At 39.8% G+C, this 12,145-nt stretch overlaps 1 protein-coding gene across 22 annotated transcripts in view; it reads right to left on the bottom strand.

The window, feature by feature from the left end:
- LOC141582798 (uncharacterized) overlaps nt 1-11,018 on the bottom strand; it is a 177,988-nt gene extending 166,970 nt beyond the window's left edge. For 13 of the 22 annotated variants that reach the window (XR_012515685.1, XR_012515693.1, XR_012515692.1 and 10 more), the window contains exons 1-2: nt 10,411-11,018; nt 10,223-10,267 (exon numbers count right to left, since the gene is read on the bottom strand). Coding sequence is in view for 3 of the 22 variants with exons in the window: in XM_074391845.1 (XP_074247946.1) it covers nt 10,223-10,267; nt 10,411-10,439 (74 nt within the window). In the remaining 19 variants the exon portion in view is untranslated. Of the gene's footprint in view, nt 1-6,290; nt 6,943-9,452; nt 9,599-9,831; nt 10,164-10,222; nt 10,268-10,346 lie in introns of those variants that run through there. The other 9 variants (XR_012515699.1, XR_012515701.1, XR_012515700.1 and 6 more) reach the window with 7 other exon arrangements.
- Nucleotides 11,019-12,145: the final 1,127 nt, after the last annotated feature.

Below are 12,145 nucleotides of genomic sequence, written 5' to 3' on the forward strand. Positions count from 1 at the left end.
GGCCGTGTCATGCGTGTGCATCCTCACACTTGGCAAAATTAACTTTCCAAATTACCTATGACCTGTCTAAAATTTTTCAGGTTCATACAGAGGACATTTTATTATTTTATTAATAAGTCAATGAAATTAACAGTGTAAACAAATATGTGTGTGGGGATTAGAGCATTAATAAAATTAAATATGACAAAGGATGGGGTGAATTGTAAGCATACTATCGTAAAGTTTTAAACTGTCCTTAAAGTAGCATAATATTCTTTGAAGATAGATTGTGATGAATTGAAAATATAAACTTTGTAAACCCTAGAGCAACCACTTTTTTTTTTTTTAAAGTGACCTAACTAATAAGCCAAGAGTGGAGAAAATATAGCTGAATGATAAATGTACTAACTCCACCATCAGGTAGAAAAAGAGGTAATTTAGGGATAAGAAAAAGATGAAACAGAAAGCAACTAGAAAGCCATCAGATTAAAATGCATGTATATAAATCATTATACTAATATAAATGATCTAAATGTGTCAATTAAGACAGAGATTGTCAAATTACATAAAATTAAAAAACAACTGTATAGTTTCCAAAACAAACATTTTAAATATGAAGACATGTGAAAGATGGGTAAAAGTAGAGGGATGGAAAATACATTAACACAAACACCGAATCTTAGAGTTAAAAAATATTTAAACTATAAACGCGCGCGTGCGCGCGCGCGCGCGCGCACACACACACACACACACACACACACACAGCCCCACACACACAGCCCAAATAAATGAACTATAGAAGCATGGAGCTAAGAGAAATAAAATAGCATTTCTTGTCTTCCAGCCCATTATCTGTCTTATCTGTCTCTCGTATTAATTTCAATGGGTTCTTTCTATTCCATATCCTGAAGAAGAAATGCAATGTCTGCTCTCTACAACCTGGTATCCTCTGACTCTTCTCTACTTCTTTGCATCCAGGTTGTTGTATTCTTTGGTTTTCCTCTTTGAATTTAGTTTTATGCAGCACAGCTGGATTTTTAGGACAACAGAAAGCTTTGGTGAATGGGTTTTTTGTACTTAACCAGTAAATTTAAGTTGTTTTCAGTTTGATTTTGATTTTGCTTTTTTGAGACAGGGTCTCACATTGTAACTCAGGCTGATCTGGCACTGTAATTCAGTACAATGTCATGACCTAAGCTGAACGAAACCTCCTCCCAGGTTCAAGGGATCCTCTTGGCCAGCCTCCTGAATATCTGGGATTACAACAAAATAAAAGAAAAATCTGCATGTTAAAATCTCATTTGGGGCAAGATGTAAAGGGGAGCACTGGGGGCTAGAAGCTGCATAGTTCGTTGGTATAAATCTTGGTGGCCATGCAAAGGCATAATATACCTATAGGGACTTGAATAAAAGCTGCATGAATGGGGAGCATTTGGTCTGCGATGCCACATTCAGCCATTCAGCGTGCAGTGCCTTTCTCAAGAAGGCGTTATTCATGTGAGCTAAAGTATGATGACACGTTCTTGAGAAGAGTAATGTACAGCATGGACTGCACACGTGGTGTCCCTGGGGATGGGGCTGTAGCTGCAAGCACAGTGATGCCTGTTTTGGGTCCTGTGCACCCATTCTTCAGTGTGGGGCTACTTCAAGGAACTTTTTGGGCCTTTTAGGAGAATATACATAGGAACAGTGGACGCCTGAGAAAAATCCATGTAGGCTCTAAAAAATTTTTCTATAACTATAAATAGAATTTATGTATTTTTGCCAAATGAAACTTGGCTCAAATAAGAAATACATTGTATAGAGGCCACAACCATTGTTCGTCAGCTGAGAGGTTTTACTCCAGATTCCCAAATTCTCTAAACTTTTCTCACTTTTCAACTAGTCATCATTTGCAAGGCTCCTCCTTTAGGGCTCCCAAAACACTCTCCTGCTTTCAGGTCCCTTCATTGCTGAACCACAGTGTTCATTTTTCGCTCAAAGACTAAAAGATTTTCTGATAGACTTTTAAAATACCTTTCAAAGTTTTATGTCACCCACTTACGAAGAGTTAAGTATAGTCCATCCAGGAATATTTCACTTTTAAAAATTATTCTTTCCTCATTTTTAGGAATATAATGGAAGAATGGAAGGGTGTGATAGAAATGATACTCAAGAGATACCTACTAGGCTTCTCTCCCCATTTGCTTGTGGTGACGCTACTCAACTTTAACCTAATGGAGCAAGATAGAGGGAATACACTCACCCCCCTACACACACACCGACCCCCCCACCCCTTACACACACACATGGGGGTTGGGAGAGAGATGGGGAGAAAGAGAGTAAGTGAGCAAATGTGCAAGAGAAAGACAAGAGCCAGACTGTGAGGCCATCTGCAGCATGAGACTAGAATGCATGTTTGGGAAGTAGGTTATAAATAAGCTACTTATATTGTGGAAATGTGTAAAAAATGTTATAAATAGTGATTAATACAATTTTGATTCCAACTGAAATAGAGGCTACAGTGTAAACACTGAATCAGAAAAAGTATAAAAAACAATTACTATATGATTACAGGGAGGATTTTAGAGGTTTTTTTTTTTTTTTTGATCTATTATGTATGAATATGTTTAAGACCATTAATGTCAGAAAGTAAAAAAAAAAAAAGAAAAATCAGTTGAAGTATCTTTTCCATAATGAAAACAATTGTAGTAATAGAATACATGGATTCTTTTCATGTGTGTTGCAGGGGGAACATTCTGAACAGTAAAAAAAAAAAAAAAATTCCCAGTTGGAAATACTGTATGTACATAGAATTTTCCAAAGTGATAACTCTTTTTAGTATATAATATCTAAAACAGTATTATAGTGAATGCATGTTTACTTATATAACTTTTTGTAATATCTTAAAATTAAAGGTAAGAGAATGTTGTCATATCTCTTTTATGATTTCTCAAGGAGAGTAGTATATTCACTGGTATTTATGTGTGTTTTTCAGTGAAATACTGTTTTATATTATTCAGCCTTTTTCTTCCAATTTTTTAAGGTATAACTGACAAAAATTTTTTACATTTATTGTGTACAACATGATGTTTTGATGTATGTATACATTACGCAATGATTAAATCAAGCTAAGTGAAACATAAATAATATCAACATAAAATATTTATGTGAAACTCTAAAGAAAAATTACAAGATCTCTGTGGTAGGCAAAATAACAACCCTCACCCCCACAAATGATGTTTGCAGAATAACCCCTGAACCCAAAACATAACATTTTATTGTAGAAGAAAATTTGGAGATGTGATTAAACTATTATGGTATTGGGATTATCCTAGATTATCTAGGTCATCACAACATAATTACAAGGGCCCTTGTAAGTAGGAGGAAGGTGGTTAGAATAAGAGAAACATGGGAAAATACTAGAATAATGAATAGAGGTAGAGGTAAAGGCCATGAGTCAAAGAATGGAGAAAGCAACTAGCATCTAAGAAAAGACAATCAAGGAGATTCTCCTCCAGAGCCAACAGAAGGAAAAATCCCTTCCAATGCCTAAATTTTAGCTGAGATAGACCCATTTTAGACTTCTGACCTTTAGACTCTCATATAATACATTTGTGTTGTTAACAATTAAATTTGTGGCAATTTGTTACAGCACCAATAGAAAACCTAACACATCTGTAGGCTAAAACTGTAAAGATACTAAGAAAATCAAATAATTACTAATTAAGTTGAGAGGAGTATCATATTTATGGATTGAAGGATTCAAATCTATAGTTTTACAGAGTTCTATTGAACTATAGAGTTAATGCAATTCCAACTAATGTCCCAGATAAATATTTGTAGACATCAGCATGATGATTCTAAAACTGATATAAAAGGCAAATAAACTAGAATATCCAAAACAATCTGATAGAGAATCACAAAGTTGGAAAATTTACACTTGTATTTTCCAGAATTACTGTCTAACTAGATTAGCCAATGTAGTGTGTTACTGAAAAAGGATGAACAAATAGAAGGACCAGAAATATCCATACATGCCACCAATTCATTTTCATTAAGCTGTAAAGTCAATCTAATGAGGAAATAATAGTATTTAAACAATAAGATGCTGGGAAATGTGAGATATATGTACATACATCTGTGTGTGTGTGTGTGTGTACACATCTGTGTGTGTATATACATATATCTGTGTACATATACCTTTGTGTGTGTATACACATATCTGTGTACATATATGTGTGTGTGTGTGTGTGTGTATGTATACACACACACACACACACACACTTAGTGAACCTTGATCCATATTTCAAACCACATACAGAAATTAACACAATCTTAGGCCAAAATGTCAAACTACCAAATTTAATTTACTAAAGAGAAAATATTTGACATTATATATGATACTAAAACAAAAATAAAATTCATTAAAAATAAATTGATAATATACACTTTGAAAAAATTAAGATTTCTCTTCAAATAAAATCACTGAGATAATCAAAAGGCAAACTACAGAATACTAAAAGTGTATGTAATTTAATAATGTGATAACTAACATATCCAGCATAACCACGTACAATTTAGCACTCCTGTGTATATTAAGAATTTTACTAGTTCGTTTTTAAAAATTATCACTGTTTTTCAACAAAATATCAGTTTTATGAGCATGTTTTGAGTCTGTTTTGATCTGTGTTGCAGTTCTAACACAGGAAAAAACCTGGTTTAATGGTTATGTATTCATTCTAGGCCTTCCTCGCTATACTGTAATTCTGTGACATCGTTAATGTGAATATATTAGTTTATCCTCAATAATTTATAAGTTAACATATATTAGCGTTAGGAGTCAGGAACATGGAAAGGCAAGAACTTTAGCTTAACAGATGGAATATGTATAGATTTAGGGAGCTCAAAAGAGGAAAACTAACTGCCGAAAACATTCTACACTTTTCCAAGTTCTATCAAAATTCTGTCAAAGAAAACTTCATTTTTACTGGTACCTTTTTTTCTGACCATGAGGGTAATTCTGATTTATTGCAGAACAACTTGGAAAACACATAAAATATATGAAACCTGTGAATAGGAATAATGAAAGAATACCATCATACCAGTAACATCACAATGTGTATACAATATTTGATAAAATTTAGATGTGGATCTTTCCACACATTTATCTGTACTTATACTTAGGTTTTTAGGTTGGGGTCAATAATTTTGTGTCTTTTCTTATAAATGATTTCAAATAATGGATCATGAATATTGTATAAAAACATTGAGTAGCCTAGTCAATAATTTTGAAACATGATTTTCAGTGCCATGTTTCATTCTATCATGCATTTTTTTTTCTGATTGATTTCTACTTCTTTTGAAGAATTTTACATATTTTCTAAGTCTTCTACTTTGTCGGATTTACTAAAATATTCCATTTTAAATGGGGTTTTTTTCTTAGATTTTGTTCCATCATTTTTTTCATTAAGAAAACACATGTATTATCACATTTAATCCACTCAAAACCCTAAGAAGGCAGTATTTATTTTTTATCAAGAGTTTACGGATAAAGAATGAATCTTAGAGAAGTTAAATAAGTTGCTTAATGCTATGAACCAAGTCCATAGTCTGATCCAGGGTTGTATTGTAACACTAAAAGATACTTACACTGTAAGACTAAAGAATATTACACCTAATACTCAACTACGGCTGCATTTTGTCCTGAACCGCCTTGCCTGAGAACAATGATTACAGTTTTCCATATTCAATGATGAGTTCACTGGGAGCGTCTTCTGCTAGGCACACCTGGGCTCAATCACGTGACTACAGACAGCTCATCTGGGGTGGTCTAAGATCCCCCCACACAAGGATGCACTTCCACCTGGAACTGCAGGAACAGCCAGCTTGGCTGGGCCTCTCCCTCCACTTGGTCTTTCACTCTGGAATTGTTCACAGCATGGGGAGCTCAAGACTCTAAAAGGGCCAAGGCAGAAACTGCAAAGCATCTTAGAACTCAGCCTAGTAAGCACGGTGAGCATGGCACATCAGAAACACTTCACTGATCAAGATAAGTAAAACAACCAATCCAGCATCACCACATAGGGAATTAAAGTCAAACCCTGAAAGGAGAGAGACAAAAAGTCTCATTGCAAAAGCGTGTTTTCACAGGCACACCTGCCTCATTGGGAGCCATTATTATTAAAACACACCCAACCTCTACACAGTATTTGCCTTTTAGTTTGCAAGATACATCTTTGTTATTGGTAAAGGGAAAATCTCACAGGGTTACACTGATAAAAGGTGGGGGCTCTCTGACAAATACCAAGAATTAATAAGAATTTTTGTACCTGTTTTAGCCTGGAATGGAGCACCTTTAACATCGCTGGCACAAGTGATACGTTTCACTTCTTTAACCACAGTTTTTGCTTAAAGTTGGAAGGAGCCCAGGTGGTTTGCTGACGCAATAGTGCTAGATTCCGGAGATACTTCACAGCTGACTGCTTGGAACACTGAATTGTTCACTTCCGTGTACCCACTCTGGGTCAAGAGACTGCTAATTGCTTGGGAACACTGAGAGGTTCATTTATGTGTACCCACTCTGGGTCAAGAGAGACCACTTGTCCTGTGAACCACCTGGTCCGGTCTCTCCCGGTTCTCTGTGACCTCCGTGGGTAGAGAGGAACAAAGCACCCACGCAGTTCCCGTAATTAACCACAACTGTCAGGTTTCCTTTTACTGAGAAATTTGGGGCTGGAATGGTTTTGAGGAGAGGAGCCTGAGCTGCCTGACTCAAACTTTGCAGCAACCGCCTGGCTGCTCTGAGACATCTTCTCCCGCAGCCTGCATCAGAGGGCACGTTTGAGAGCAGAGACTTAAAGGAACGGGAAGGGAAAGAGTGAAAAGACAATCAGGAATGAGGAGTAAGAAGTGGCTGCCGTGCTAGCCCGAGAACTCAGAACACGGGACATGAAGGGTACCACACGTGCCTTCATCCCCCACCCCAGCCCACACCACTGCCAGTCTTGCCCCTACTCCGTCCCCCTCAGAAGGATGCAAAGAGACAGAGGGTGGCAAAAATCCAATGCGTTATTCTTTTCCAGCCCCCTGCCCCACTCTCCCTAGACGCCTCCCCAAACCAACTGGAAGGTGGGAGGGATGGAGAATGGCTGCTGTCACCATGGAAACCCCTTGACTGCCAGATTGCTTTTAGGGGATGAGATAAGCGCCAGAGAAAAACTGGCCAGTCAGGGTGAGCATCCACCAACCCTTTCATCCAGATCACTCCCTTGTTCTCTGTGCTGGTCTCCCTCTACCTCCTATAGAGACCCTTTCTGTCTTTTCACCTGTTTTGAATCTTCCTGTGGTCCCCTCCCGGGCCTGGGAGGGAAGGACCAGCCGCCCATTCCGGGCTGCCCCACGATGGCCGCTTCTCACTACAGCCCAGACACCCGGGTCTGTAAGACACGCTATCCTTGCACTGAGGAGGGGATGTTACACTTTTGAGCCAAGCCCTGTGTGCCCTGCATCCTGCAAAAAAGAAGAAAAATAGACCCGACTATTTTTCCCAGGTGCACGGGGTGACTAAAGACAGAGAGGGAGTGGAGTGGTTTTTACTTCCTCTTGTTGAGAAGCCAGGGTCTGAAGTCCAGAGATCCCCATTCACGGCTACTGTCTGGGTGGGAAGGGAGCTCATCCGTCCCGCTCTGCCATGTCCTCCTCTCGCTGCCCGCCTGTGAACTATCCTCTCCGTCCCCTACGCGACTGCACGTGCCTCGAATGCAAGGTCCTGCCGCTCATCAGCTTTGCGTCTGCATCGTAGTCACAGTTCCTGCCCCGGACAGGCCTGGATCAAATTCTTGTGAACGAGCAAAAGCATGTGTAAAGGTCACCGATGCCCTGCTTGTCGCAACCCTAGCTGGACACTGGGCTATAATGCACCTTATAAATGTGAAAGAAGCTGTGTGCGCTTTGTATAGTGTATAAAGAGACTGGCCTATGGTCCGTGCCTTTCCTTACATAAGATTTTCTATATTTACACCAAAAATGAAAACCCTGTGGGGATTATTAAGGCTTCCAAATACCTGGGCTGCCTCTGGAGGAAATATTGTTAAATGCCCAAAGTGAAGGAAATAAAACATTTCTGGAGGGTAGCTCCTCCCAAAATACTAAGAACTCCTAAATAAAATAAATTGTAGATAAATGAAACATGTATAATCACAGGAAATAGCATAAAGTGCTATTGCAAACCAATAATTTTGGTGTCCGGATAATATGTTCATGTCACTTATTAAAACCATGAAACCTCTGGGCCTGGGGAAAGGAAAGCCAGGCATCCCAGTGTGACCAGCTCACACCTCCTTCCTTCTATATTCAGAATCAATTGCCCTTTACCTGCTTTCAGAGGCTAGGTCATGTCTTGATCACTACTGTTTGGTTCTGAGATGGTGCTTTTTTCTGGTTAGAAATTCTTCCTGGAGGGAGCAGGGAATTTGGTGTTCTAAATCCAGACCAGCAATACTCACTGAGAGGGGCCACCTCCCAATGAACCCAGTACAAACACACACTCAACCGTCAGGCCTATTTTAAAAAGACTTTCCATCTCTGACCAACAAATGATACCGAAGTTTATGATGCTCAATTACCTGCACAGTTCTTTGGAGATCCTGAGGCTGCTGAGCCTTCTCCAACTATCTCAGGCCATCAGATGGCCCCACTCACACTCTTTAGGAAATCTGAAGTTTGAGTTTTCTTCCATCACCTGACTGAGGTCCCAAGAAGGCAGCTAAGTGACACACACACACACACACACACAAAATCCCGCCTCTGCATCTCCCTCTTCTCCTGGCAGGCCTCACCCGACAAGGCCATAAACATAAAGCATATGAGTTAAGAGAACAGTGTTCCTGGGGTCTGTGGCTTTGGTCAGAGTTCTCATACTGACACTTACTAGCTACATGGCCTGAACTGGTTTTCTAACCACGAGAAAGGCTCAGAGCTCAAGCAAGACATGAGGGGACAGCATGAAAGTTAAACACATGGAGGACATGGCACAATATGTAAGAATACAACCCAGAGCCATTTCTTTTTCTCAGGTTGTAAAACATTGAGGCTGGAATTGGGGAAGATGTGTAGCTATTGTGAGATTGGCGATAAAACTGCATAAACACAGTTTACCAATGAAATTCCTTGACGTGTTAAAGGAAACTCACCTGAGTGGGAGGAATCAGGATAATCCCTCATTAAAAAGTACCACCTGCTGCCCAGACACAGAAGATCTCTATTTAGCAGATTGTCCGTATATCATGTAATTGCATCTTTTCTGCTCTCTCCTTTCTCGCTCCCTCCTTCCCCCCATGTAAGGAAACGCACAAAAAACAATTGTAAAAGGAAAGTCAAAATGTCTTTTCTCCATTCTCACTACGCCTGACCTATCTTCATTCCTTCACACAATTATGTAAAGGAAGATTAAAAAAAAAAAAAATCAAACGAACAAAGTGGTAGCTACTCACTGAGTTGTGTCCTAAGCAATCCATTGAACCTTGACTGTGTCGTGGCGAGAGTGCTGCTGCTATTAGCCCGTAAGCGGACATCAAAATGTCTCCGAAAAGCTGGTCAGGCCCCCTCTCTTGCCCTCCCTCTTCCACCTCACTCAGAATGAGTGTCTCCTCACCTGAGCTGAGCAGTCTCAGAGAATAAGCCTTCCTCTTTTCCTTCCCAAGGGCAGGAATGTCCCTGCCTGCCAATTTTCACAGTGGAATAGGATATCTACTACAAATATGACTTGCCTATGTCCATCCTTATTCAGTTGATAAGGAGAAATGACCCTCTACGCAGCTTCCTGTTTTCCAGGCAACTTTTTCTAAAAGTTCCTTTTCCAGAATCACTTACCTGAACTTCAAACCACATAATGAGTAGTGCAAACACACAAAGCCAGGAGAGAGGGAAGGCAGAGGACTCTGAGCTTGCTGGAGTAGAGAGGTCAGAAACTGAGTTTCTTACTCAGCCTTTCTTAGGAAGAGTCACGAGCTTGTTCTCTGCAAATAACTTTCCTCCCAGCCCGAGGAATAATCAGCCTGAGAGTGGTTACAGCCTTTTATGCAATCACTAGGGCTTCACCCTCCCCTTTGCCCTTTCTCATCCCGTGCTGGGTGAGTATGCCCTTCATTTGTTGAGGTGAAGGCATTGGTGTTCAGGCCTAAGAGATAATTTAAACCCTCAGATTCACCCACCACAGCCTCTGTGACCCTCACTTCTCTGCTTCTTTCCCAGAAACACCCACCTCTTCTCCAGATCCAGATAATCTTCTGTGAAACTGTGCAGATACCTGAAGATGGAAGAGAAGTGTTATCAGATGTTAGATTTTCCTTTAGATCCCCACAGAGAAAACAGCAAAACTGATTCACCTTCAGTGGTTGAGGGGGAAGAGGCATCTACAGTGGATAGTTTTCTCAGGGAATTCACACCAACCTCTTAACTCCCAGAAGAAATGGAAGCATATTCCCTCAGGTGGCACAGTGACTGTCAAGGTTGTCCTGAAGTAAAGGAAGCCCCTTTCTTCTTGGTGCAGATTTTCCTTCAGAGGTCTATTTATTAAGAGGACCTTTTCATTACAATGTACCTGCCTCCTTTTCTGGGTCACAGAAAAATATAACCAGGTAATATGTAAGAAAATGGGAGAATGAAGTGCTGAAGAGATGATTATCAAGCCCAAAAGACAGCTTGATGTAGGAGCCACTTTGATGCAGCTGACATTCTGCCCGGGGAGTTCTTCTAAAAGGGGCAGCAGGATCTCAGCAGCACTTCCCACCACCGCGTCAACCCCTTGAGAGGGGCATGAAGGGACTCCCAGTGCCCTCCAGAGCAGGATATTCCCTCCTCTTCTCTTCCTCTACCTCTCATTTCTCAGGTTGTCTGCGGTCCACCCAGTTGTTCTTCATTTGTGCTGCCTAATCCTCAACTTCAGGCTTCTCCACGTTCCTTGGTGCTTGCATCACACAAGCTAGAGATCAGGTGGAACTGTGAAAGTGGGGAACGGGAAGGTGAAAGCTTCCAAAGGCAAGGCTGAAAGGCTTTGCTCATTCAACCAATACCGAGTGCCCTGATCTTTCTAGAAAAGGGACTGTGCTAGGTGCTGCACATTCATTCTCGTAGGGCATTATGGGAAAGTATTACTTGTTAATATAAAGTGAGCTGCTGGCTGGGGATGGGCAGATCCTGATACGTCTTCATTTCCTTATTTCTTTTTATTGGATTAAACATACTTATAGCAATGTGTATAAATGTTAATTGTACTCAAAGTAAAGAGTATGTCCAACAGCAAAGAAGGTTACTCCATGCCTCTCCAAGCTAATCTATTTCAAAATTAACCATTATTCTGAACTCTATTATGATAGACTAGTTTATCTGCTTTAGATATTCATATAAGCGGAGCCACATACCAGATACTTCTTTGAGTTTGGTATCTCTCTCACTACATTGTCTGTGATACGTTTTATATATACGTTGTTGTAAGTTGTCTGTAACAGTATTCTGCTCTTGTTGATTGCTCTGTAGTATTTTATTATATGAATATAGCAGAAATCATTCATTCATTCAAAACTTGGTGGAATTTTAGTTCATTCCAGGTTTTAGCCATTATGAGTAAATGTGAAGTTGACATTCTTGTACATTTGTTTTGTTGAACGCAAACACTCATTTCTCGCTTTGGGAGGCCAAAGTGGGAGAATCGCTCAATGCTAAGAGTTTGAGACCAGCCTGGAAAACAGAGACTCCATCTCTATGAAAAATTTAAAAATTCAGCTGTATGTACTGTACACATAAACACTCATTTCTGTTGGTTATATAAATAGGAGTGTAATTATTGGTCTCATAGTATATCTTAACTTAGGCTGCCACAACAAAATACCATAAACTAGTTGGCTTAAATTACAAAATTTTATTTTCCCATAGTTATGGAGTCTAGAAGTCTAAGAACAAGGTGCCAGCATTGTTTCTTTCTGATAAGTACACTCTTCCTGGCTTATAGATTGCTGCCTCCCTCCATGCTCTTATATGACATGGAGAGATGAACAGGAAGCTGTCTGGTTCTTATTAGGGAGCTAATCCTATCGCCAGGGGCCCACTCTTGTGACCTCATATATACCTAATTATCTCCCAAGGTCTCACATCCAATAAAATCACATTGAAGATAAAGGCTTCAACA

This window comes from Saimiri boliviensis, chromosome X (assembly GCF_048565385.1).
Source record: "Saimiri boliviensis isolate mSaiBol1 chromosome X, mSaiBol1.pri, whole genome shotgun sequence".
Classification (NCBI taxonomy): domain Eukaryota; kingdom Metazoa; phylum Chordata; class Mammalia; order Primates; family Cebidae; genus Saimiri; species Saimiri boliviensis.